Source organism: Engraulis encrasicolus, chromosome 15 (assembly GCF_034702125.1).
Source record: "Engraulis encrasicolus isolate BLACKSEA-1 chromosome 15, IST_EnEncr_1.0, whole genome shotgun sequence".
In the NCBI taxonomy this organism is placed as follows: Eukaryota; Metazoa; Chordata; class Actinopteri; order Clupeiformes; family Engraulidae; genus Engraulis; species Engraulis encrasicolus.
Window position 1 is genome coordinate 21,675,922 of NC_085871.1, and position 27,500 is coordinate 21,703,421.

Below are 27,500 nucleotides of genomic sequence, written 5' to 3' on the forward strand. Positions count from 1 at the left end.
CCAGTGCAGCAGTCTACAGTCGACTAGGCCAAAGAGTTGAGTTCCGATAAGCTCTTCCACTGATGGCTCCTTTGTCAACTTCATAAGGGTTGGAGCAGGCGTCACCCAACAGTTTTTTTCTTCCTTCTAAGGGTGCTGACCAAAATATTGTAAAACTGAGAAATGAAAAAAGGTCGCACCATGCATAGGTTTCTTTTCTTTATTACACAGACTCGTTTCGGCGCTCTGCCTTCCTCAGTGTGCTTTGTCAACTTATCATGATCTATTGATCAGGCCTGGCTATGCTGAGGTGAAGCTTCTTCACAGCTGGAGGCAGTTTTCAACTGATACTCTATCCAGAGAGATAATGTGGGTCTTGAAGAAATGAAAGCCTACTGAAAAATCTAAACAATATGTGATTTATCTACAATATGAACAAACAGACACACATACACAACCCCTCAATCAAAATACAAGAATACTATAATATAAACCACACACACACACACACGCACACGCACACGCACACGCACACGCACACACGTACACTTACCCAGGGGCGCCAGCAGGAATTTTGGGCCCTATGAAAGATTATAATTTTGGGCCTACCCCCCCAATATCAATATCATTTTCACTAACAATTAAAATTGCGCAGATCGCTTAGGCCTACTCAACGTTTTCCTTTTTCTTTCTTTGCGCCTAGTCCATGTGGTTAGTATTGCCGCCTGGGTCCGCGACGCAATTCCAATGTACTCACAGAGCTTATTGGTAGTCGTTGTCAGTCAAGTAACCATAGGCTGTGCAATGCGCAGATCATCCAAAATGCTTTAGTGATGGGCCGGCAATATCCAACCTGCAGCTCTCTCGTCAAATCGCTGTTCATTTTCTGCATCCAAGTTTTCTGGCGGACTTAAACCGAACGTGACCAGAGTGACGAGTTTGAAATGGTGCGCTGTCTATGAACACCACACTAGTCAGGGTCCATTTTCCCAAAAGATGAACCCTGAAGGCAAATTGTGTTAATATTTGGTATACAACTGATTTAGGGGTATTCAAGGGTGCTGAATCCAAATCTGTTGTATACCGGGCGCAAAAATGTACGGAAATGCCTCAAACGGGCAAAATCCAATATGGCCGCCGACACCAGGTTAAAATCTCGCAATCCCTTCTCTTTTTGACTAAACAAGGTATGAATGTGAAAATAAGACTTATTTTTATGTTTTCATATATGGGGAACCCCATTCTGTCATCAGATTTAAGGTCAGATTTGAAGAAAATGCTTATATAATTGACTGGCAGCTTTTTTGAAACAGGGAGCCTCATATTATCAACGATTTTTAGCATTATGATCAAACTTTCAAAATCCACAGAAAATAATGTCTGATGTCTTTGTGGACACCAATACTACCACAAACTGCACTGAACTGTCTACTATCACCTGAAAAAAGAAGTTTGTGTCTACCTACTTCCATTCTTTAGTTACTGGCAGTACAACATGGGATGACGCCTCTAAAAAAGCACTGATTTCTGACCCAAAAATAGTACACTTCTGTGTCCATATTTTTTCTTTCAGGACAAAGTGCCTTTTTATAGTGTTCATGTTTGGTATACAGCATTTCCATGGGTTTTGAAATATGCTCAATTCAAATCTGTCGTATACCAGGCTCAAAAAAATCCTCTAATGCCTCAAAATGAAGGAATCCAATATGGCCGCCGTCACCAGAGATATACATATCTTTGATTAAACAAGGTGAACTCTTAAAAACATTATGTAGCTATATGTTTTCTTTTCATACATGGGGAAATAATGTATGTAATCAAATTTAAAATTATAATCAAAGGTAGTCAGTGTAGTCAGGCAGTTCAGTGTAGTCTGAATTCATGTTTACAACCATTGTTTTTCATGCCAATTAACTGACAGGGTAATTTCTATTGAAATGTTTTGTCTATTTCAATTGCTTATGCACAATGAAATGTGTTCACCTCAGCCCACCTCTTCCATTATGACAAAACTATACACAGATAAGTCTGTATGCCTGAATGTACCTTCATCTAATATGAATATCTAGTTTTGGGAAGTTATTGTCTGCTGATTGTATTGCCTTGTTTAGATTGAATCCTTGAACGGTAGAAAGGTGAAAGGTGGAACAAAAGACAGGTTGATGTCATTGTGAAATATTTACTTGATAGTTAGGCTATTTCCAATCATTATCAAGCTCCTCCTACTCAGTGATTTGGCCACTACATGTTTAAACAGTACATAACACCAGGCACTACATTGTACTTTTGCTGCAGATGTAGCGAAAGCAATGGAGTTGTTTTGCAGTGATGAGTCCTAGTCATAGAGTCTTTGCTATCTACATCAGAAGCCACACAATGACATATTGTGCCCCCACATTATCAAGCCAATGTACTGAGGCAGGATCACATACTACTCCACCCTGTCCTCCTGTCAGTCACTGAAACGGGATGGATGAAATTGAAAGGGGCATTAGTCCCACTACTCCTGTATCTGCCATTCAAGAAGCACGAAAAGACATCACAACTTGTGCTCACCCCAAGGAGTGCCTCATCCCCCTCTGGATCTGCAAGAAGAGGCATGGAGTACATGGAGTCATTCAGTTGCTGCAAATTCACGATTCAAGATTCTTTTTATTTGTCCTAAGAGAAATTTGTCTTGGGCATACATAGCTGTCGCATTTAAGCGAACAACTCCTTCAAAATCACTGGAGAGGAGGAGAGGTAATTGAGAATAAGTTAACCTAGGGCTCTGACTTCTACTCCAAAGGGCTTGGATCATAAGTCGACAGTCAGAGCACACCCATAACCCTAGTGATGGTCAATATCACGCTGCCTTCCCCTTACTTGCACTTCACCCCCATGGTGTCCCTCACACAACTGTGCTTCTCTCATCCAGTGTGCTCCATCATCTAAGCTTCATCTATCACTTTGGTCTGTTACATGGGATTACAACTCCATCACGTACAGTAGATAACCTATAATCCTTTGGATTCGCCCTGATCGCAAACCACAATACCGTAGAACCAATCAGGATCACTGATTTTTCAGAGATGTGACACAGTCAAAATGTATGGTGGTGAGAAGTTAAATAAGTGAAAAAAGTAGTTCTTTCAGCAACAATGACTGCTCCAATGAGTCACTTTTCGAATCTGTGAATAGTTAAAGCGCAGCTCAGACAAATGTGACAATAAATGTGTCATAAGTGCAAGGATTTCTTTAAATAACTCCACTCTTTTGGACCTCTATGCCTATGGTGTAGCTCCAGATGGAAGTTGCTGTGGCCAGCAAAAGGTGGTAGTCTGGTATACAGAGAATAATTTCTGTATCTTTGAATGCAAAGAAAACCAAATAAATAATTGCGGCCTTAAGGAGGCACACCTACAAGAGGAAAAAAGTTAGCCCCTCTCTAATCCTCCTGCTGCAGCAACAGAGCTAAAACATTATCTAGGACAGCCTCCAACCGGGTCCTCAGCTCTTTGCCTTGCTGTCCTCTTGGTACAGGTGTGTCAAAGCAAGGACCAAACAACTCAACAAAGGGCCATAACCACATTTCACATGCACATGCACAGAATGACCATTCATTGGTATCCCTCAATCCAATGATCTCTTTCCATCCATCTGGTGTTCTGCAATAGACTAATTGATACAGCACAATGTAAAATAGTTGTGTTTGCAGAGTGGGCCACTAGGGCCACAGAGTAGGTACTGTAATATCTACATTGAGCAAGACAATCGATGCAATAACTCTTGGATACCAATGAGTATGACATGAGTACCAATACATGAGTATGTCCTCTGTGTATATATTCACACACACACACACACACACACACACACACACACACACACACACACACACACACACACACACACTCCCTGCTCTGTTCATGTTTTTTTTGGCACTACTAATTGTATATTCTGCTCACCAAAACTGTTTTGTGAATTAAATGTGTGCTCTGAAGTGTGTTGCTTTGTGTGTGCATAGTGACAAACACCATTCTATTCTATTCTATTCTATTCTATTCTATTCTATTCTATTCTATTCTATTCTATTCTATTCTATTCTACACATCAGCTCACCACTCAATCCTCCTTTATTCATAGATTGAATGAGCACATCAATAAAATTGGCAAACAGTGATTTCCATTGTAAAGTTGTATAAAAATAATTATTTAGGCAGACTCGTGTGTGCACTTACTTTTATGGTTGAAAAGATGGGAGCATGGGACGTGGTTTGAGATGGAAACATTTCATCATGGTATAATGCCTCAATTATTGAATTGAAATCTGCCTGAGTGTATATTAAAGCGCCTGTATACGTACGTATGTGTACGTTGGTGTTCCAATAAGAATGTCTTCTCTGCCACACTTGTGTGTGTATGTACTCTCTCAATGTGTGGTCCGTCCGAACATTGCAATGTTATGCTTGATTGTTATTTACATTAAGAGTGGCGACAGGGTGGGGATGAGGGAGTGAATGTAGTGTATGTGGGTAGTAAGTGTTGTCTTTTCAGCGACAGTGTTCGTATTGTAATGGACTCTACCGGGGGCCTATTCGAAAACAAGATATGTTATCTAAGACCAATGCATTTAATTAATGCCGGATTAAATTGAAATAGGGGAAATATTCCAATATAAATGATCAATTTATTAACAGTCTTAAACATGTATGCAGGTCTAAATCATGTCTTTTCATCCAAATCTTAAACCCGAGCACAGCAATGAATTCCCCATGTATGAAAATCTATAGCTGGCATAATATATTTAAGAGTTGACCTTGTTTAATCACAGACATGTACTGTATATCTCTGGTGAAGGCGGCCATATTGGATTCCTTCATTTTGAGGTACTAAGGGATTTTTTGAGCCTGGTATACAGCAGATTTAAGTTAAGCATCTTTCAAAACTCATGGAAATGCTGTAAACCAAACATGAACACTAAAAAGACACTTTATCTTGCAAGCAAAAATATGGACACAGAAGTGTAGCATTTTTGGGTCAAAAAACAGTGCTTTTTTGGTGGTGTCATCCCATGTTCTACTGCCAGTAACTAAAGAATGGAAATAGGTAGACAAAAAACTTCTTTCTTCAGGTGAAAGTAGACAGTTCAGTGCAGTTTTTGGTAGTATTGGTGTTCACAAAAACATCAGACATTATTTTCTGTGGATTTTGAAAGTTTGATCATAATGCTAAAAATCGTTGACAATATGAGGCTCCCTGTTTTAAAAAAGCTGCCAGTCAATTATATAAGCATTTTCTTCAAATCTGACCTTAAATCTGATGACAGAATGGGGTTCCCCATATATGAAAACTTAAAAATAAGTCTTATTTTCATATTCATACCTTGTTTAGTCAAAAAGAAAAGGGATTGCGAGATTTTAACCTGGTGTCGGCGGCCATATTGGATTTTGCCCGTTTGAGGCATTTCCGTACATTTTTGCGCCCGGTATACAGCAGATTTGGATTCAGCACCCTTGAATACCCCTAAATCAGTTGTATACCAAAAATTAACACAATTTGCCTTCAGGACCTTAAATAAGCACATTTTCTGAAATTCTGCCTAGACTACACTGACATTAGTCTAATTTAGACTGTACTGGGGACATGTTTGGGGGTTACACACCGGATGTTGTCTAATAAAGAGTACTTCTATCTGCCGGACACGACGCTCTCCGCCTCTGTTATTATTAACCACATATCTAATGGCACATGGTGTCAGAAGTAAAAATACAAGTCTTCCAGTAATGTTTAGGAAGCAAGGACTTAAACTCCGGACATTACGACGGACAAGTGGAGGATATTAGCCGCTTGGAACTTACTTTCACGGACGTGAACATTCGTCAGGTTAGCGTGTTCAAAGTTAGCATGAGCCTGGCAGGCTAGTGTATCCTCACGAGTCACGGCGGCGCGGGGAAAAAGAAAAAAGAAAGCGCCGCGGCGTTTCGATTTCCCGGAGTTTCGAGGAGCAGAGGAAGAGTCACATTCGCCTGGTGTAGAACAGCAAATGGAAAATCAATCGCCAGCGGCAAACCCTCAACAAGGAGACGGTTCTTCACGCTCGTCAGGGGAGACTCCGGAAAGAGTAGTTCCACCCGCAAGACAGAACAACCAGCCTGAGGGGAGCGTAAGCACACCACAACGCATACACACGATGGCTACTTCTGCTGTACAAATTACACCACCAGACAGCTTTGACTTTTCAAATTCTGCTAATTGGCCAAAGTGGATTAGGAGATTTGAACGCTTTCGCATAGCATCTGGACTCATTGATAAACCAGATGAGTACCAAGTTAATTCTCTCCTGTATACTTTAGGAGACACAGCAGATGACATTCTAAGTGTCTTACCACTGTCTGAAGCAGACAAAAAGAACTTTGACAAAGTGAAAAGTGCTTTTGAGACTCATTTCGTGGGAACACATAATGTGATATATGAAAGAGCAAAATTCAATCTGAGAATGCAGGAGCAGGGAGAAAGTGCAGAATCCTTTATAACGTCTGTGCACACTTTGGCCGAGAACTGTAAATTTGGCACACTCCGAGACGAATTAATAAGAGACCGGATAGTTGTAGGAATCCGGGACAAAAAGCTGTCAGAACGCCTACAGCTAGACTCAACATTGACTCTGAAGTCAGCCATCACAACGGTACGTCAAAACGAAATGGTGAAGAAGCAGCAGTTGCTACTGCATGGCGAAACTTCAGATCACAATGTAGACAGCATACGGTACAAAGGCAAGGGGCCAAGACCTCAAGCAGAAAAAGGGAAATATCCCAGAGAGAAGCCCTCTCAGCTCAGAACAGCGCAGAACAGCCCCCGTGCAGGGGCAGAGAGAGAGTGCAAGTGGTGTGGGGGAACACAATACCACCAATGGAAAGACTGTCCAGCAAGAGATGCAAACTGTCGAAAATGTGAAAAAAGGGGCCACTATGCTGCAGTTTGTCGGTCTTCGAGAGCAGTCCACGCTGTCACGCAGCAACGGTGGCAGGAAGACGATGAGGAATACGAGCTCCTCCTCGGGTCAGTGACAGTCAACACAGTCAGCACTCGCTCAGTGACAGAATGGATGGAAACATTGTCTCTTAATGGAGAACCAGTCACATTCAAATTGGATACTGGCGCGGCAGTGACGGCCATTCCCCAGGAAATCTTCAAAGTGGAGCGTGACGGCCCTCTCACAAAACCCAGCAAAGTCCTGTACGGACCAGGAAATAATGTGCTGGAGGTCCAAGGTTGCTTTAAGAGCACGATGTCAGCGAAGGGCAATAGTGCAGCACAGGAGGTGTACGTCTTGACAGGGCTCTCAAAGCCCTTACTGGGTTTACCAGCAATCGAAGCCTTGCACCTGGTACAAAGAATTGAGGAAGTGAGGGACACTCCGGACGATTACAAGGCTGCATATCCAACAGTGTTCCGTGGCTTGGGATGTCTCAAGGAAAGTTACACCATTGCGTTGGAGGGGGACGCCATTCCGTTTGCTCTCTCTACGCCACGACGAATCCCAATTCCCCTCCGAGGAGAAGTACGAGAGGAGCTTGACCCCATGGAAGCAATGGGAGTCATCTCAAAAGTCACACAACCTACAGACTGGTGTGCGGGGATGGTTGTCATTCCGAAAACAAACGGGAAGATAAGGGTCTGCGTTGATCTCACTCACCTCAACAAATGGGTGAAAAGAGAGCGACACATCCTACCGTCGGTTGACCAGACTCTAGCGCAACTGTCTGGAGCAAAAGTGTTTTCCAAGCTCGATGCCCGGTCGGGCTTCTGGCAAATACCTCTGGCTGAGGAGTCAGCGCTGTTGACAACCTTCATAACTCCCTATGGCAGGTACTGCTTCAACAGACTCCCCTTCGGAATCTCGTCGGCTCCTGAACATTTCCAGCGTCGGATGTCCCAGATGATGGAGTCACAGGAGGGGGTGCTTTGCCACGCTGATGACATTCTTGTTTTTGGAAGAAACAAAGAAGAACATGACAGACGATTACATCAAGTGTTACAGAAAGCGAAGGAGGAAGGGCTGACACTAAACGAAAAGTGTGAGTTTGGGCGTGACAGCATGATCTTTGTTGGACACACAGTGACAGCTGCAGGGATCGAGGCTGACCCCGGGAAGGTGAAAGCCATTACGAACATGCCAGAGCCCAAGAACGTCGCAGATGTACGCAGACTGCTGGGAATGGCCAACTACTTGGCAAAATTTATTCCCGGACTCGCAACAATCACCACACCACTGAAGGAACTGCTCTGCGACAGAAACGAGTGGTGTTGGGGCCTAAGTCAAGTTGAGGCATTCAAACAGTTAAAACTGGCGTTGAGCTCCCCACAAGTGCTGGCCCAGTACTCACCAACGGCAGAGACAAGAGTTGCAGCTGACGCATCCTCTTACGGTATCGGAGCCGTACTCACGCAGAAACAAACCGACGGCACATGGAGGCCTATTACGTACATATCCAGGAGCCTCACGGACACCGAAAAACGTTACGCTCAAATAGAGAAGGAGGCCCTGGCCGCCACCTGGGCCTGTGAGCGCCTCTACTCTTACCTTTTAGGATTAAAGTTCACACTCATTACAGACCACAAACCCCTACTACCGTTGCTGGGATCCAGAGGCCTCGATGAACTTCCTCCACGGATACTACGCTTCCGCCTGAGACTGCTGAGATTCACCTACGAGATCCAGCACGTCCCTGGGAAGTCACTCATCACTGCTGACACACTATCACGGGCACCCATCAAGGACGCACCCTCTGTTGCAGAGCGGCAACTCGAGAGGGATGTCCAGGTGTTCGTTGACACAGTGCGTGCGGCGCTGCCAGCATCAGAGCCACGTCTGCAGCAAATAGCCGAGGCCCAGCGTGCCGACAAGGCATGTTCCAGCGTAGCCAGGTACTGTCTTCAGGGATGGCCGGAGAAAAGTGAACTGGAGCCGGAGGCTAAACCTTTCTGGTCGGAGAGAGGGAATCTCCACTTGATCAACAATCTGCTGCTGAAAGACGACAGGTTAGTGATTCCTTTATCTCTTCAGAAGGAAACCCTACAGCAGCTCCACAAGGGCCATCAGGGCATCGGTAAGTGCCGTGCACGGGCCATACAGGCAGTGTGGTGGCCAGGACTGTCAAGGCAAATCAAAGACATGGTCATAAACTGTGATCCTTGTCGAATCAACCAGACACCCCACAGAGAGCCGATGCAGTCTACTCCCACTCCAGCTCGTCCATGGCAGAGATTGGGCACAGATCTGTTTACCTGGAAAGAAAACGCTTACCTGTTAATTGTGGATTACTTTTCTAGATACATTGAGGTAGCACGCCTCACAGCCACAACCTCATTGAGCGTTATAGCTGCACTGAAAGAAGCCTTCTCCAGGCATGGCATCCCTGACACTTTGGTATCGGATAACGGGCCGCAATATGTGTCAGAGGTCTTCAAAGACTTTGCCACTGCATACCAGTTTCAGCACGTTACTAGCAGCCCCAGATACCCTCAAGCCAATGGGGAAGCCGAACGTGCAGTAGGCACAGTGAAAAGTCTATGGAAAAAAGGGACTGATCAGTCTGAGGCTCTTCTGGCTTACCGAGCAACACCCTTAGAGCATGGGTACTCCCCAGCCCAACTGCTTATGGGGAGGCATCTCCGGACAACAGTCCCGCAGCCAGAGAAATCACTCGTCCCACGTTGGCCTAACCTGGAGGAGTTCAAGAGGGCTGACAGACAAGGACTTCTTAAACAGGAGGCACGCTTCAACCGGCGTCACTTGGCACGCCCACTGCCATTCCTGTCACAAGGGCAGGAAGTCTGGATTACAACAGACAATATCCCGGGAGCGGTTCTCAGGCAAGCAGAGACCCCAAGATCCGTCCTTGTCCAGACGGACAGGGGTGTCTTCAGACGAAACCGCTTTCACCTGCGTGCAGTAGGAAACCCTCCTGAGACACCACCGGTGCCAGACCCGGGCCCACTGCAGGCAGACACCCAACCGGGCCCACAGCAGACAGACACTCAATCTGTCACCACCACCCGGTCAGGCAGAGTGTCAAGACCCCCAGATAGACTGGACGTATAGGGTATAGATCGGGAGACAGGTACGTTCATCTTCACCTGCAAAAAAAAAAAAAAAAAACAAAAAAAAAAAACAAGAAAAAGGTGAAAGCATGGAAAACAAAGTGACAAGCTTGACATGTTGTATGTTTGTATTTTTGTAGACATGTTACATGTTTGCTGTAAAGATGTTTACTGAAGCGTAAGCAGGTACTCAGGTAATGGTACTGGATTTACTTTCATCGGGATGTTAAAAAGAGTTAAAGATGTTAACGTTGTTTACTCTAAAGAGGTGTTCATAGACGTTCACTAAAAGGTACGATTCTAGTAAAGATGATCTACCTTATTCAGGAAGTTAAATGCTTTAGAGAGGTCTTTACTTTTATTTAGGAAGTTAAAAGGAGGAGATGTACTGGGGACATGTTTGGGGGTTACACACCGGATGTTGTCTAATAAAGAGTACTTCTATCTGCCGGACACGACGCTCTCCGCCTCTGTTATTATTAACCACATATCTAATGGCACATAGACGTCCAATAAGCATTCATTTCGTGCCAAGGGTAAAACTCTTAGTGATGTTATGAGAACAACACAATCTCTTGTCCTAGCCATTAGGCTTCTTCGTGTTGTTGCATTGTTGTGTGAGGGATAATTGTAAAATAGGCACCGCTTGTAAAAAGCACCGCTCTCCTGCGCAAACATGATACTTCAATGGATGATGGCAGCATCCCCAACGTAGGCTACAGGTTGTTTGTCAGATCTGCGTTAATTTCCCGCACATTAGTTTCAACTGATGCTGTCGGTTGCTTTCACATTTGCCCACCACTCTTATCACGGACGTTCATCCACTTTTTCCGTTTGTGCGCGGTGACAATAAAGGTGGAGTTTTTAAATAGGCCTAGGAAATGTACTAACGTGCTCTATTGGAGGCTAATCCAAGGATTCTTACCATTTGATAGCGTTTGAAAATGCAATGTCATTGAGTGAGCATACCTTCTTTCTTGGAGAAAATTTGAGTGACCAGTTGCCTGCCTCTTCTGGCCCTGTCCTCTTTCTCCCGTCTTTCCTTTTTGCCAACCTGCCTTCACTGTCACCACCAGCTCACCATCATGTGATTAACACATAGATTGTATATTACTAACATTCTATGGGTTAGCCCACGTCTAAGACCTCAGTCGCTCTGTACACCTGCTGCCAGGATTTTTCGGATGCTGTCCGATTCGACGCCTCGCGCCAGATTGGACCGCACCATTTCGCAGAGCTCAGGGGGAAGGGTAAATGACAATAATAAAGAACTGACGAAAACATTGTAGAAATCGACAGTTGTGTGTTTAATAAGCTTATTTCCAATTACTATTTCTTTGTAATTAGAAATTTCAACAACAAAAAAAAAGCAAGAATATATTATTCATATTTTATTATCCCATCCGCGGGCCGAGGGCCGTGCTGCGTTGGGCCGGGCCGTTAGAATCAGTACCACCTCTCCCCCCTAGCGGCGCCCCTGCACTTACCACTCCATTGACAGAGAGTAGCTGGTCCCCTCTCTTGAGCCCGCCGTGCCTCTCCGCTACGCCCCCGGGGATGATGCGCGAGATGTAGATGGGGGAGTTCTGCTCCTTGCCCCCCATCACGTTGAAGCCCAGACCCTCCTCCGTCTTGGGGAGCTCCACCACCCGCGGGTGCGAGTGGCCCTCGCTGGCCGCAAACGCCGCCACCGTCGCCTGGTGGGGAGGGAGAGGGGGAGAGAGAGAGAGAGAGAGAGAGAGAGAGAGGTGGGGGGGGAGAGAGAGGGGGGGGGGTAAGAGTGAGAGAGAGGGGGGGAGATGGGGAAGCGAGGGAGAGAGAGAGAGAGTCAAGTCAAGTCAAGTCGGCTTTATTGTCCATTTCTTTACATGCGCTGGTCATACAAAGAATTTGAAATTACGTTTCTTACTTTCCCATGCAGACATAGACATACTTAAGGTATAGACATAGACATTATAGACATACACATACAGACATTTCAAGTGCCAGAGAGAGAGAGAGAGAGAGAGAGAGAGAGAGAGAGAGAGAGAGTATTATAATATTAATCACTTGTTTGCATGGATAATGCAAGGCCAAGCAGGATTCATTTATGTGGTCATGTCACATTAGAGTTATAGTAGATGTATAAGAGAGCAACAAAAGAACATGTGTATGTGTGTGTAGTCTACTTTACAAAAAAAGCTAACCCTACTTTGCATCTGCAATTGTTGTTCTGCATTTCCTGTGCAATTTGTTTTTGTGATGTTAGCTATATGATAATGTCCTCGATTGTAATATAAGCTGCTTTGGTTTTAAAGCTTCTGCCACATTTTAATGTAATGTAAAGTAATGTAGGCTAATAATAAGAAAAGATAGAAAGAGGTTTCTACACAGGCTTCCTTTTCTGAGAAATGTTATTTTCAGCTTCATCCATTAAAAACATTTTTCAAGTTGGAAAAGTTGAACTGTATATAGGAACACTGACAGCATATCTTATTTTTGCCAGTTTATTCTTTCTTTCCTAGTGACAGTGGAACAAAAGTGATTTCAATGCCTGGGGATGCATCATCCTTCTGTGGGTTTGTAGACCATGTTTACTGCTCGGAGGCAAGATGTCTCAACATGTCTCTAGACGGCATTCATTCAGAAGACAATTTTCTGTTTCATGTCATATCTTATCTCATCTTATAACTTCTGTCTTTCAGGTGAATAACTCCTACTCTTTCCCAGTACAACACTGTTGACCACTACTTCCCTACAAAGGTGTAAGTAACTACGCCAACATTGAGACTGAGAAAAATGTCTTCAAAGTTTTCATAATATGAATAATATTATTAGGTTGGATATTGGAGTTATTCCAAATTTGACATAGCAATATCTCTACAACAGGACATATTTGGACCATAAGACTTTGTCACAAGATAAAGGTTATGAAGACCGATTTTCAGTATAAATTCAACTTTTACAAAATATGTAGTGACTGCACTTTGCAGTAACTTGGTAGGCACTAAGCAGCATAGCACTGGCTGCACTAGCTCTTCGCTTTATGAATAAATGAGCGTGAATAAACAGTGCTTCAACACGGTCCTGCACCGGACTGATTCTCTGGACATATACTGTACTTCTCTAGAGCTAGCCTGGTGGTCTCATCCTACGTACTTCCACCCAAACATGTTGGCTCCGTACATAGTCTGGTCCAACCCTCCTAGCTTAGTTCGCTCACGGTTCTGCCAATCAGCAAACAGTTGAGAGTAGTAACGCAGAACTCACCCGCAGCATCCGTTACTGATTGGTTAAGGTAAATCACACTTTTGTCTTAATTGTATGCTTTGGCAACACTGTATGGTAACAGTCATGCTAATAAAGCACAATTCGGAAATCTAATGAATTTAAATTGCAGTAAGTAAGTTCAGACCATCTCTCTCCCTACATGGAAACGGATTCCTGTTAGCTTGGTGCAGACTGTTTGACCGAGTCAACAGTCGGCTTTTGCCCAGGCTAATCAATAATTGCTTAAATAAAGCAAATAAAGGCTGTCACAAATAAACGAAACTTATGTTTGTTTGCTCCCAAAGTTATTTCAATCGGAGCAGCAAAGCCTCATATCATGGGAAAAGGAAGTGCGATCATCTCTCTCACCATGTTTATGTGTGAGTCCTTGACATGTCTCTAGACGGCTGTCATTCAATAACTCCTGTCTCACCGTGAAACAGTGATGGAAATCCACCTCTCTCTGGCTAGAGATCCACAGACAAGCTATACCCAAGACAGGTGTGCGAATCACAGGAAGCACTCTACAGTGCGATTTGGCCCTCTAGGCAGATACCCACAAAAAGAGAACAGCAAAGACTGGTGCAGAAAAGATGAGGGTGGAGGTGGTCAAAATACTTGATAGAAGATGACAGAAAATGTGTTACAGACAGATTCATTTAGTCTGAAGTGTTTGGGGGAAACCTTGACGAATAAAAAGAGAATAGATGCTTGTGGTGATGCTAGGGGAATTACTTCTGGAGGAGAGGAGAGGACCTTGCTTGATGATATCACTTCAGACAAAATATGGCTTCAATAGGATGAAGAGGTTCTGTGGGGTTTGGCTGAAGTAAGGCGGAGGGAAGTTAGGAGAGTTCTAAGGGCCCAAGACGGGCATATTTCTCAAGGTTTTGCAGACAGACTACCACTTCTTTTCCTGCCCTTACAGTACAAAAGGCATCCAGGAACACCGTACTCGAGATCAGCTTGTGCAACATGCATAGCATGAATATAGGTAGCATCACAGCCCTAACTAAGGAAATTTGAGTTATGCATTTAAATGGCACAAACAATAATAAAGGTCTAATTTTGGATTTGAAAAAAAGGTAATCTTAGCATTTTGTGGGACCCACATATGTGTACTATAGAAGGGAAGCAGAATGAGAGGGAGGCAGGCAGGCAGGGAGGGCAGTGTCACCAGAGTTGATGAATGTGTATCGCTGGAGGATTTTTCTGGTTGTTTAAGTACCTGCATTAGTGCCCACCTTCTCTCCCTCCCTTTCTGCCTCTCTCCCTCCCCCCTCTTCTGATCTATCCCTCAGCCCTGGACCACCTGGGCTTTCCCTGCTGGGTGGCAATGTTTCATTCAAGCTAGGTCGGCACATAACTTCCATTAAGCTCCCCCCAATGGCATTCAATAGTAAAGTCATACCCATTTAGGGACTGTTCGTAATTTACTGGGGGGGGAGGGCTGGTGCGTAGGGGGGGAGGGCCATGATGAAAAAAATGAGGTGGAGGGGAGGGCCATGGCAAAAAAAATCGGAGTTAGGGGGAGGGCCATGGGAAAAAAAAAACGAATTTATTTTATTTTATTTTCATTTATTTTTTAAAATAATACTTAAAAAATGCTCTGAAACACATCGCAAAGCGATGCAAGGTCCCGGGTGCATATAGCACTGAAGCGTGTATCTGTAATCAAAAAACTCTCAGGTGCAGCTACTGTAGATTGCCCGCGCTGACTCTCTTTCACTGTAGGATTGCTAGTGCTACGGAGGAACATTGAGCATCATAGAAAATGCCCGTGAGCAAATATCAAACTATGGGCTAAACAGTTTGGGAAGTTTTGACAACGAATTGGATGGGCATTTCCAGATGAATTTTGGAGAGGTGTTGTCAACTGGTGGTCACAGCCTCTGGTAAGTCATGATTTTATTTACCCTATTGGCACCGCCGTGTGCTTTACATCTGTGTTCAATGGTCGCATAGCACTGCCGAGAGAGACGTTTGTTTTGTTTAGTTTGTGGTGTCAAGGTAATAAAAGTGGTATTAACAGCGATATGTTGGCTTGGGCATGCATCAACATACACGGTCTTAAACCCATTGGAGGAGCTAACTTGTTGTGAAGAGAAGTTTTATCACTTTGGTGATCAAAAACGGACCAACTAAGCAAGGAATTAGGTGAATTTAAAGTGCGACGGAAGAAGGGAATGTCACCAAAATTGTGCATCGTGTCGGGTAAGTGACTTTTGTTTCTTGCTGTGGAGATTGGATTCGTAGTAGCACATTGGTAGGCTAGGTCTTGCCTATTGCTGGTGAAGTCTATCATTGCATCGGAGTTGGCTATGGGGTGAATCTAGGCCTATAGCACAGCCGATGGTGTGTGTGGCTTGTCTATCATAATTGCCAAAGTTGAATTGCCGCGGTGTGAAATGGCTGTGCTATTGTTAGATGTTTTGGACTTTTGTAGTGGTGGCGATTTGTTCCTTTTGCCTCTTGCTGCTGATTTGACCACCGTTTAGCGGCACCTTTTAGTGCGTCTTAAATATGGGCAACGTCAAATGCAAACTAAAGGTGGCTTTCACACTCTCCCTGTATCAATAGCCAGCAATGGCACCAGCTGCTTTGGCGCTTAACTTACTTCTCTCGCCGATCACAGCACAAACTATTTGGCCGTCAGAGTGTGATCACATTCGGGAAGCAGTAGGCCTATGCCTGTCTGTGTGTGCGTGCGTGCTTTTGTGCGCGGGTGGGGAGACAGGGGTCCTAATCGTATGCATCTTGAGATATACACAGTCGCAATTGCAAGAAAATCTAAATTGTTTGAAAGCCCGGTCACCTCTCACAAGTGCATCGCATAGCCTATTCATGCATTTCTACTAATTTCACACATTGTAGGCCTAGACTGCCTATGGAGAAGAGAGAAACTGTCACGGCAGCGCGATTTGCTCTTGAACACGCCCTCACCTCCACATTAGGTGCGCGTTTCCCTTCCACAAGAAGAACTTAATAATTTTGAAGTGAAATGTTAAACAAAAAAAAGGTAAAATTTAGTCATCCTTTGTTAGGCTACATAAAACATGAAGAAGTTAGTCAGATGGGATTCGCCATTCTTCATCCTAAAATTGATTAGAATGCAGGAAATTGCATCTAAAAAAAACATTTTTTTTGGGGAGAGGACTCCAAGACGCTCCGCTGACCACAGTACCCCCTGGTCAAAATGAGTTCCTGCGTCCCTGCAATTTGTCTTGGTGACAGTGGAGTTAGGCATCCCATGCAGCCGCAGAGGTAGATTCTAGCGGCTTCTCATAGGTATCCACTGATATCGATAGCACACAATAGTGCAGACAACCGTCCTTGGTGTAGGCTACTCTGACTGTTGTCATGATGGTTGTCCATCTACCAATTTTACATATTACATTTTTGTACCTGTAGGGGGAGGGCCATGGGAAAACAAAATTGAAGTGGGGGGAGGGCCATGGGGAAAAAATTGAGGTGGAGGGGGGGGGCATGATTTTTTTTTTTGACCGGACTTCCAGCGCACCAGCCCTCCCCCCCGGTAAATAACGTACAGTCCCTTAGGAGAAGGGATTCAATTTTGTTTCATTGGTGATGTGTAGCTCGCTTAATATCACTCACCATATTGAAAATCTTTAACCAGTGCCAGTTCCACCACACCTGAAAATCTCTACGGGGTAGTTAGCAGCTAAAAGTTTCTTTTTTCCCCCTTCACATTGGTATAACCCCTACACTGCACTCTTGGATAAGTACTATGGCATCCTTTATAACATGCAGGAATAAGCTGCAGCAGCTAATACAGGTGCTAAGAACATAGCCTGGTTCTAACCGATGGTGCGTATATGTACACAAAGTGGTAGCACTGCCGTTAACATGCTCTTCTTGGGTCAGAAAATAAATGGTGCATTTATTGCAACTCACCACCAACAAATTCCTCCAAAAACATTTTCGGTTCATCTCTAAAGAGTCAATATAGTCTATAATCTGTCCTGTGACTGATCAAGGCGAGCTGCCATTGATATTTAACCAATAAATGCTCGGTTTATTTTCTACTCAAGAAGAGCATGTTATTGGCAGCGCTACCAGACGGTGCGTGTGTGTAGCTCCGCTCCATCAGGGGGCTCTGGAGCTACACACACGCACCGTCTGTGAGAACCAGGCTAGCAGGAATCAGCTCCAGCACTGGGGAGACTGTGGTGCTAAAAACAGCCCCTGGATGCCAGAATCAGAATGTGAACATGAACAGGATGTGAATGGCTGTCAGGTTGTACTTTTCAAAGGGAATTTGGGGATTTCTGTGGTGAGTGAAGTGAAGTGGGGCTCAGAAGTTCTGAAGAAGAGGTCAGGGCACAAAGATTGCAAAGGCATTGGCATTCAATAGTAAAGTCATGCTAAGGAAAATTGATCCAAGTATCGGTGATGTGTAGGTCGCTTTAGATCACTAAACTGAAAATGTTTGACCAGTGGTATAACCACTGAACTCACCGACAAGTACTATGGTTTCCTTCAAGGGGTGTCGTACAGGAGGGTAAAGTGTGACTGAGTCACCAGGGGCCCATGTATATAGGGGGCCCACACACACTCCATTTTATGAAAATATATGACTGAGGGGGTCCATTGGAGCTGATTGTACATAGGGCCCAAAATTTGCTGCTACACCCTTAGTTTCCTTTAGAACAGGGGTTCCCAAACTTTTTTCCCTGCGCACCCCCTTGTACATTTCAATGTGGTTCGCGCACCCCCTGAGCGAATATTTTGGTGTGCTGATGGCCACGCAAGTATGGTTTCACTGCTCATTCACTGCATATTAAGCACAGTCGTTTTTGGGGAATCCTCTTTTCCAATAGCCTTGGAATTAAACTACACTTCAGATGGACCCTTCCAGTATACAATGCACCATACAATTAAAAACTACTTAATGTTCATTAATACTGGATAAAAACTACCATATCCGCCATTGCTCTATTCAGCTCGCGCACCCCCTTAAGGCAGGCCGCGCACCCCCAGGGGTGCACGCACCCCAGTTTGGGAAACCCTGCATTAGAACATGCTGGAATCAGCTCCAGCCCTGGCGAGACTGTGGTGTTAAAAACAGCCCCTGGATGCCAGAGTGGGGATGTGAACAGAACAGGATGTGAATGGCTGTCAGCTCAGGTTGTGCTTTTCAAAGGGAATCGGGGGATTTTGGTGGTGAAGTGGGGCTCAGAAGTTCTGAAGAAGAGGTCATCGAGCCTGCGAAGAGCAGCATGCGGATTTGGGCAGCAATACAACACCAAAGCAAAGCAAAGCTGGCTCTGTATACTGTCTGAGAGAGTGTCCGTGTGTGTGTGTGTATGTAACGTGTGTGTGTGTGTGCGCGTGTGTGTGTACTTGCGTGCGCACGTGTGCGTGTGTGATCGTGTGCGTGTGTGCCTGTGTGCGTGTGTGTGTGTGTGTATGTGCGCATGTAGGAAACACTGTTGTGGGCTCAAAAGCCATGTTGGACATCAACATCAATCTTCAGTTGCTGCCTTGAAGACAGCTCTCTCTCTCTCTCTCTCTCTCTCCCTCTCCATCTTTCTCTTTCTCTCTCTCTCTCTCTCTCTCTCTCTCTCTCTCTCTCTCTCTCTCTCTCTCTCTCTTACTCTCTCTGCTGATCCAGATAACTGCTGCAGTGGAAATGAAGGCCTGCCTGTCTGTCTATCAGCCTTGCCTCATTAATGGAGAGTTTTTGTGAAAAACGGCCAAATAAAGTTTTTTCCCAAGCACCTGCACAAGTTTCAGCTAAATCTTTCACTGACATGCATGTTCGCACGCACGTACGCACGCACGCACGCATGCACGTACGCACGCACGTACGCACGCACGCACGCACACACAGATACAGACACAGACTTACGCACTCACGTACACACGCACACACACAAATCATACCTTCTGCGGTGAGAAATCCAAAAACACGCAGTTCACATTGCAGTTCTCGGTGAACCATGTCGGCCCACCCCCTGTCAGACAGCATCCACTCAGTGGATCTCTCTCTCTCTCTCTCTCTCTCTCTCTCTCTCTCTCTCTCTCTCTCTCCTCTCTCTCTCTCTCTCCTCTCTCTCTCTCTCCTCTCTCTCTCTCTCTCTCTCTCTCTCTCTCTCTCTCTGTCTCTCTCTGTCTCTCTCTCTCTCTCTCTCTCCTCTCTCTCTCTCTCTCTCTCTCTCTCTCTCACACACACACACACACACACACACACACACACACACACACACACACACACACACACACACACACACACACACACACACACACACACACACACACACACACACACACACGCCCCTACCCTGGCACTTCTGGGATTTGGTCGTCAGTATTCAAGGCCCTTCTCTTCCCCTGATGCATTACTCTCTCCATCCTCCATCCTTTCATTTCATCAGACAGGTTCCCTCCTCTTCCACCCCATCTCTCACTCCCAATGTCCTCTTCCCGCCCATCTCACCCCCTCCTCTACCCTATTCCTCCCCTCCCTCCTCCTCCATCCCATCTCTCACTCCCCATGTTCTCTTCTTTTCTCGTCCCACCCATCTCACCCCTCCTCTACCCTATTCCTCCCCTCCCCTCCTCCTCCTCCTCCTCCTCCTCCTCCCTGTCCTTTCCCCTACCTCTTTTCTTCACCCCTCTTCTCCAGCTATCCTCTTCCTCTCATCGCGTCTGCATGCTCTCCTGCTCCTGTCCCTACCCCCTGACCTCCCCTTTTACTCTCCTCAGCTCATCTCCTCCTCCTGTCCCCTTCTCTCTGCATCCATTCTCCCCACCACGCCCCTCTCTGCTCTCCTCTCCTCCTCCTGGCCCCTCATCTCCGCATCCCTCCTCTTCCTCCTCCTCACCTCATCCCTCTTTCCTCTCCTCTCTTCTCCTCTCCTCCTGTCCCCTTCTCTCTGCCTCCCTCCTCCTCCCCACCTCATCCCTCACCTCTCCTCTCCTCTCCTCTCCTCTCCTCTCCTCTCTTCTCCCCATGCCCCTCCTGCTCTTTTCCTCTCCTCTCCTCTCCTCTCCTCTCCTCTCCTCTCCTCTCCTCTCCTCCTCTTGTCCCCTTCTCTCTGCCTCCCTCCTCCTCCCCACCTCATCCCTCTCCCCTATCCCCATCTCATCCTGACCTCTTGTGTCCCATCCCATCCCGTCGCCTACCCTGCCTATCTCTCAACCCTCCCTCCCCCTACCCTTGTCTACCCTCTCCTCTCCTCTCCTTTCCTCTCCTCCTCTCCTCTCCTCTCCTCTCTTCTCCTCGCCTCTCCTCGCCTCTCCTCTCTTCACCTCTCCTCTCCTCTCCTCTCTTCTCCTCTCCTCTCCTCTCCTCTCCTCTCCTCTCCTCTCCTCCCATTTGCTCTCCTCTCCTCTCCTCTCTTCCTGTTCCCTTGTCTCTGTATCTCTCCATCTCCCCACCTCTCTACACTCGTTCTCTTTCAACCTACCCTCTCCTCTCCTGTCCCATCGCCTAGCCTGCCCTACCCTCTCCTTTCCTATCCCACCTCACTTTAAACTAATCAAGGTGAACTCATATATCCATCAGATGTTATCATAAAGCCGAGAGTCAGACAAGTTAAAGTGGGGACAATCTACAGCTTGCTGCGACTACGCACCCAGAATACAATTACCAGGTTACGTTTTTTTTCTTCTCTTGTGTTGTGCGTGAATGTGTTTGTAATTTTTTCTTCTTATCAAACTCATCCTGTCCTTGTCTATCCTCTATCTCTTTCATTATGAACCTCATGAACCGAGTGTAAACCTCATGAGACACGCATGCGTGTGTGCAAGCATGTGTGTATATGTGTGTGTGGGTGCGGGAGTGTATGTGGTGCATACATGCCTCGATGTGTGTATGTGTGTGTGTGTGTGTGTGTGTGTGTGTGTGTGTGTGTGTGTGTGTGTGTGTGTGTATGTGTGTGTGTGTGTGTGTGTGTGTGTGTACGTGTGATCACTCTATTTGCATTGAAATGAAGCTGAGCAGTCTGTTAATGGTAATGAACGAAGAAAGGACCATGAATAGACAACATTAACCATCCAGGGGTATATTTCTCGAAAGCATAGTTGCTAGCCAGTAGCAACTTGCGCAGTTGCCTGTGGGAAATTGCATGGCAAACAACAAAGTAGCTAACATAGTTAACAACTATGGTTTTGAGAAATGCGACACAGAATTGTTGCTTTGTGGCAGCAGCAGTAGTAGCGCGGCACCATCTGTTGTGTGCAATATTGCACCGTGCCGCCACCTGCAATCATATTCATTTCTGTCAGCTCCACACAAGAACAAGGGAAGGCAAGAACAAGAAGTCACAAAGGCACGACGGATTAAAATAAAACACTCCCTCATTTCCCCAACGAAGCAAAGTAATTACAAAGACCTGCCAAGACAGGAATGAGTGCTTTGGATTGATTCAATTAGGTGCTCTCCTAAAATGAATTAATGCCCCACCATTGCTCAGTCTCCCGTATAGCACCTCACCTCTGTCAAGTTGAAATGGTGTACCGGGAGAATTGGGGCAGAGAGAGAGAGAGGGAGAGAGAGAGAGAGAGAGAGAGAGAGAGAGAGAGAGAGAGAGAGAGAGAGAGAGAGAGAGAGAGAGAGAGAGAGGAGGTATTGAGATGGGCAGAGAGGTAGATACTCAAAGAGAGTGGAGAAGAGTAAGTGTGAGAGAGAGAAAGAGAGTGAAAGAGAGCGAGAGAGAGAGAGAGAGAGAGAGAGAGAGAGAGAGAGAGAGAGAGAGAGAGAGAGAGAGAGAGAGAGAGAGAGGCAATGATCTGTTAGGCCTACTTTACGTTTTTCTTTTTTGCCTTTTTTAATCAACCAATCTTGTGCTGTGATCAATTGATTGCTCCACTCGTTAAATGAGTGGTCAATCGACTCGACACTTGACCCAGGATTAGATAATATGGCGTAATCTGTTTGTCTGTCACGTTCTCTACTTACATAATACTCATGAGGTTCTACTCTACCATGCATGCTTTTTTTTCTTTTTTTAATCAACCAATACTGTGATCAATTGATCCTTCACCTCATTAAATGAGTGGTCAGCTGACTCAACACTTGACCTAGTATTACATAATCCAGTGTTGTTAGCCTGCCTGCCATGCACTACAACAAATATACGCTCAATATACTCACATAATACTCCATTTACACAGGAGTATTTGAGAGATGGAAATGATGATTTTGCAAAATGTGAACCTTCAACCTATCAACCACGGACAAATGATAAAATTTACCACTCAACTGTGCATAGTTGAACTCGACAAACCATTATCATATTGAACCAGAATTTGGCATTTGCAATTGTCTACTGTATCTCTGGTGTGTAATGTGATGTGATGTAACTAGTGCAGTGAGATGAAGTAGCCTTTTATCTGGCTGGCAGTTGAGGTATTGTACTGTAGAATAAAGGTCACAGGTTGAATTCCTGACACTGGCAGGTGTGTGTGTGCGTGTGTGTGTGTGTGTGTGTGTGTGTGTGTGTGTGTGTGTGTGTGTGTGTGTGTGTGTGTGTGTGTGTGTGTGTGTGTGTGTGTGTGTGTGTGTGTGTGTGTGTGTGTGTGTGTGTGTGTGTGTGTGTCAGTGTGGGGGTGCCGGGTACACTATGTATTATTATGGGTTTAAGATTTCACACAAAACATCACAACGTAGCCTTTCTAATGATGATAGTCACACATCTCTGATATTGGCTAATCCCCCACCCACCATGACTTACACATTTGCTGCCGAAAACACTGCTGTTGCCATGGCTGCCACCGAATTCTATTTGGCGCACTGAGCGCTCTGATGTGATGTGCTGTGTGATGACCAATGACCAGTGGGTCTAACTTTAATTATCAAAGACTCATTTGGCAAACTGTTTCCAAAATGTTCCATGCTGTCTGTGCAGTGTGCATGGGGCCGGCGCTAGGCATAGGCAGACTAGGCGGTCGCCTAGGGCGCCAAATGTCCTTAGGGCGGCAAGTCCCACAGAATTAGAACATTAAGCGAAATAAGACATTAAGCTTTATTATATTGACAAATTGTTATTAATGGGCACTCAGTAGATGTGTAGGTAGTATATCAGCTGTGCTCGATCAGATGTATGACACCATGTTTACACATACCAACTTCTAATTCCATTAGAAGCAAAGGGGGGTGCTCGCCTAGGGCTCCAAAATGACTAGAAGTAGGCCCTGAGAGTGCTGCCTAGCTTGTTAATCCTGTCTTTGTTCCTCTTGAGATCGACTACTAGGCTGACGGTGTTGGCAGAGACTGAGAGGGTCATGTGATGTGCCATCCAGATAGCAAAGGGGTGGCGATACAAGCTGGGATAAAGGCTGACCGATTTTGGGAGGTGTCCAGGAGCCGTGGCACTTGGATCTGTGGATGGAAGTGCAGCCAACATGGGGACAGCTAGGGGGGGGGGAAGGTGTTACAGATTCTAAGGGCCCAAACACTGACAGCACTAACAGGGGCTCTTAAGGGGGCCCAAAATTCAAGTCTTTCATGGAGTCCAACAAATCTGGTGGCGCCCCTGGCAGCCAAACACCACTACAGATCAAGAAGGCTCCTTCCCTCAAACCAGTAGGAACAATGAAAAAGAACCAAGTTAATCATTTTTTCCATTAAATGTAATTAAACTACTAAAACTACAGTAAGAGCTTTGTGTGACAAGGTGACATTGCTGGTTTCAAAGGTTTGATGCTCTGGCCAATCTTTGTCCAACCTAAAACATTACTTGTTTTAATAATGATATTGACTTTAAAAAATAATTGTTACCCCCTGCTCTGGTCAAAAGATGGGCAGAGAGAGAGAGAGAGAGAGAGAGAGAGAGAGAGAGAGAGAGAGAGAGAGAGAGAGAGAGAGAGAGAGAGAGAGAGAGAGAGAGAGAGAGAGAGACAGAGACAGACAGACAGACAGACAGACAGACAGACAGACAGACAGACAGACAGAGACAGACAGAGACAGACAGACAGACAGAGAGAGAGAGAGAGAGAGAGAGAGAGAGAGAGAGAGAGAGAGAGAGAGAGAGCGAGAGAGAGATTTCATGGTATTGATGATTATGGAAATGTTAATGTCACTGGTTTCTACACATATTGCAAGGTATTGACTATACTGTAGAAATGTTAATGTCACTGGTTCCTACGGATATTGCACGGTATCTCCAATTTTTCATCTGGATATGTAGGAGCTGTATGAAAAAGTAAGGCAAATCTATCCACATAGACATCCTTTTCAGTCTGCAACTTTAAAAACCATCACTTATAGGCTATTTATAATGATTCTCTTGGCTAAAAATAATGTAAATGTCACTGGTTTCCAATGAAATCCCAGTTTTTCATCTCTTTGGGTGCATTGGTGTTGCATGGAAAAGTATTAAAACGGTTTTTACATAGACATACTTCTCTGTCACCAACTTTCACTGTGCTAGTGAGAAATTGTCTTATGCTATTGACTGAACCACACATAAATATTCTATGCTGCATTCTTGTAGTCACTACAGAATACAATATAACAATGTACTGTCCTCTGCAGTGGCTGTGTGATTCCCAGAGTTACAACTTTTTTTTACAGAGTGGATATCCTGCTGTGTACACACACGCACGCATGCACAAACACATATGCACTGTTCCTGACGTTTCTGATTTGGGATGCAACAATCTCATCCCTGTCGGGGGTGAACGATATGTCGCTCTTTCTTAGTCGAGTGCCTGCAGATAAGGAGAGCCCACATGGAGTGAACAAAAAAGTACGAGAGAGAGAGAGAGAGAGAGAGAGAGAGAGAGAGAGAGAGAGAGCGAGAGAGAGAATAGCTTACTGTTTGCATCATAAACAACAGACAGAGCCAGGGAGAAAGAGATAGAGAGAGAGAGAGAGAGAGAGAGAGAGAGAGAGAGAGAGAGAGAGAGAGAGAGAGAGAGAGAGAGAGAGAGACAGACAGACAGACAGACAGACAGACAGCACCACCTACTCATTGTGCCTGCTGCATCAACAGTAGGACTACTAGAGGGACAGCGTGAGTGCTGGCGTGGGCTCGATCTCTATCTTAATTGCTGGCGATGTCTGTTTGGCTAGTGCTTAACATCGCCCTAAGCTGACAGGCTGGCCTGGCGGACAAATAGGGCCCGGGCACTTTTTTGCTTAAAGGGGCCTCTCATAATTAGCAACGCAGAACTGACTCACCGGTGGACCCCGCACCCTCGTGCGCCCTAATTTTCAGAAATGTTTTAAAGAAATATATATTTTTTTAAATCTTAAAATAGGGGCCCAGAAGTGTATGGGGTCCACCGGAAAATGCCCGCTATGCCAGATGGCCAGTCCAGCCCTGGCTAGCGCTAAACATCGCCCTAAGCTGACGGCCCTGACTTTTCAAAGTGTCACAGAGATGCTGTCGTCAGGAGCAGTGCAGAGGGAGTCTGTGTGTGAGCGCTTCAGTACGCCAGAGAGAGTGCTGATGATGTGTATAAGTGCTTGTCCGACATTCAACAGCAATGCTTGTTCAACTTTTACAGTACAGCAACACTTCTGTGATCTTACAACTTGACAAGTAATTAGCGTCAATGGCTGACAGCGAAAGTCCACAGTACTACACTGTTGACCTATAGCACTGGCTGGGCTAGCTCTTCGCTTTATGAATAAATGAGTGTGAGTAAACAGTGCTCCGACACGGTCCTGTGCCTACTTGGTCAATGTTGCAGCAATGCTTGTTCAACATTACAGCAGATGTTGGCCCTACCGTGGCGCATATGGTAGGGCACTCTTTTGGTATGCGGCCGACCTGGGTTCGATTCCCGGCCCGGGTCCTTTGCCAACCCTTCCCCGTCTCTCTCTCCCAACTCGCTTCCTGTCACCGCTGTACAGTTTTAGCTTGTATTCTCTTTGGTAAACCACTTGGGATCAACTCTCAAGTCTTGTCATGTTTTACAATGAACAGTTTCTTACTTAGAGGCTTGCATCTTACCTAGTTGTATCATTAACACAGCTTGTGTATATTTACTTGACTCTAAGCACCTCAGGTGCCCACACAGTGTGTCTGGATCTGGATCTCTTATCCCCTGATTGTTATCTAAATGCACTAATTGTCCCTGTCACGATTGCCTTCACAGTGGGGACAGACAGGCAATTTAAATTTTGCAGTCTCAAGAGAAGGGAACGAGATCAATTTTGCCAGCAGCCATGCATAGTTTAAAGTAAAATAGTGCTAGCTAATGGACTCTTTTGAATAATGTTCTCTGCACTCTTGTTTTAAAAATCATAGTCGGAGTGTTTTATTTTCCTTTGAAGCTAGCCTTTGATTCTTTTTCACACTTAACATTTCTTTCAGCCTAACGAAGGAATCTTTTTAAACTTTTTAACTTTGTTTTTGCAACTAATTAAAGGCTTATTGAGAGCAGGTTGCTTTTCTGATTAACGATGACAACCAGGTGAATGGATGCCATTTTTAATCATCTGAATGAATGACTAAGAGAAGATCATTAAAAGTTACACCTTGGCAAAGATTCATTACTGTCTATCAGGGTCTACTTTGAGAGTCCTTATCAAAGATCCATTAACACTTCAAACTCAAACATCCACTGGCCATTCCCTTCCATCCACTTGCTCTGTGATGCTGAATTTAATAGTACAGGAATACCAATGATGGATCCGGATCTGAGAACTATATTACTCTCCTTGTCAAATGTGCACTATACATAGTAAACGTTGCGGTGTTAATTCAACACTTAAAGAGTTCATTCAAGTCCAAATGATGTCAAATCAACTCTCTAAGTGTTAAATGATTACTGCAGAATGTACTGTGTACATAGTAAAGAACCATCACTATTCTGAAATAATAAATGCATTCACATTGCACTGTTTAATTAATGTGCATATTGAACCTTGCATATTAATTTTGCCAACGGTGTGGGCATCCAGACCCATTTTCTGTCTAGTCTCTCACTATTGATTATTGTATTGTCTTGAAGAAATCCATTCTCTCAGAGGAAGGAGGTAGTATCACTATCAGACTGCCCATTGATGCAAACAGCTGAAGGCATTCTCTGTTTGATTCTACATAAACAACCACAGGTGAAGTATCAGACAAATACCACTGAAGATTGGCCAATTTACAAACTATGTTTAAATTTTAGCAAAAGCACTATACCATAAAATGCCCATCAAGAACGTGCAAAATCTGCCATAGTTGAGCACAGTGTAGGGAGAATGGGTCAAAGACACG

General features: G+C 45.0%; 1 protein-coding gene across 1 annotated transcript in view; it reads right to left on the reverse strand.

Moving 5' to 3' along the window:
- The window catches only part of lin7a (lin-7 homolog A (C. elegans)), a 96,825-nt gene that overhangs the window by 9,808 nt on the left and 59,517 nt on the right, over window positions 1-27,500 (reverse strand). Inside the window, exon 4 of the mRNA XM_063217226.1 lies at window positions 11,553-11,762. Within this exon, the coding sequence (XP_063073296.1) occupies window positions 11,553-11,762 (210 nt within the window). The remainder of the gene's footprint in view (window positions 1-11,552; window positions 11,763-27,500) is intronic.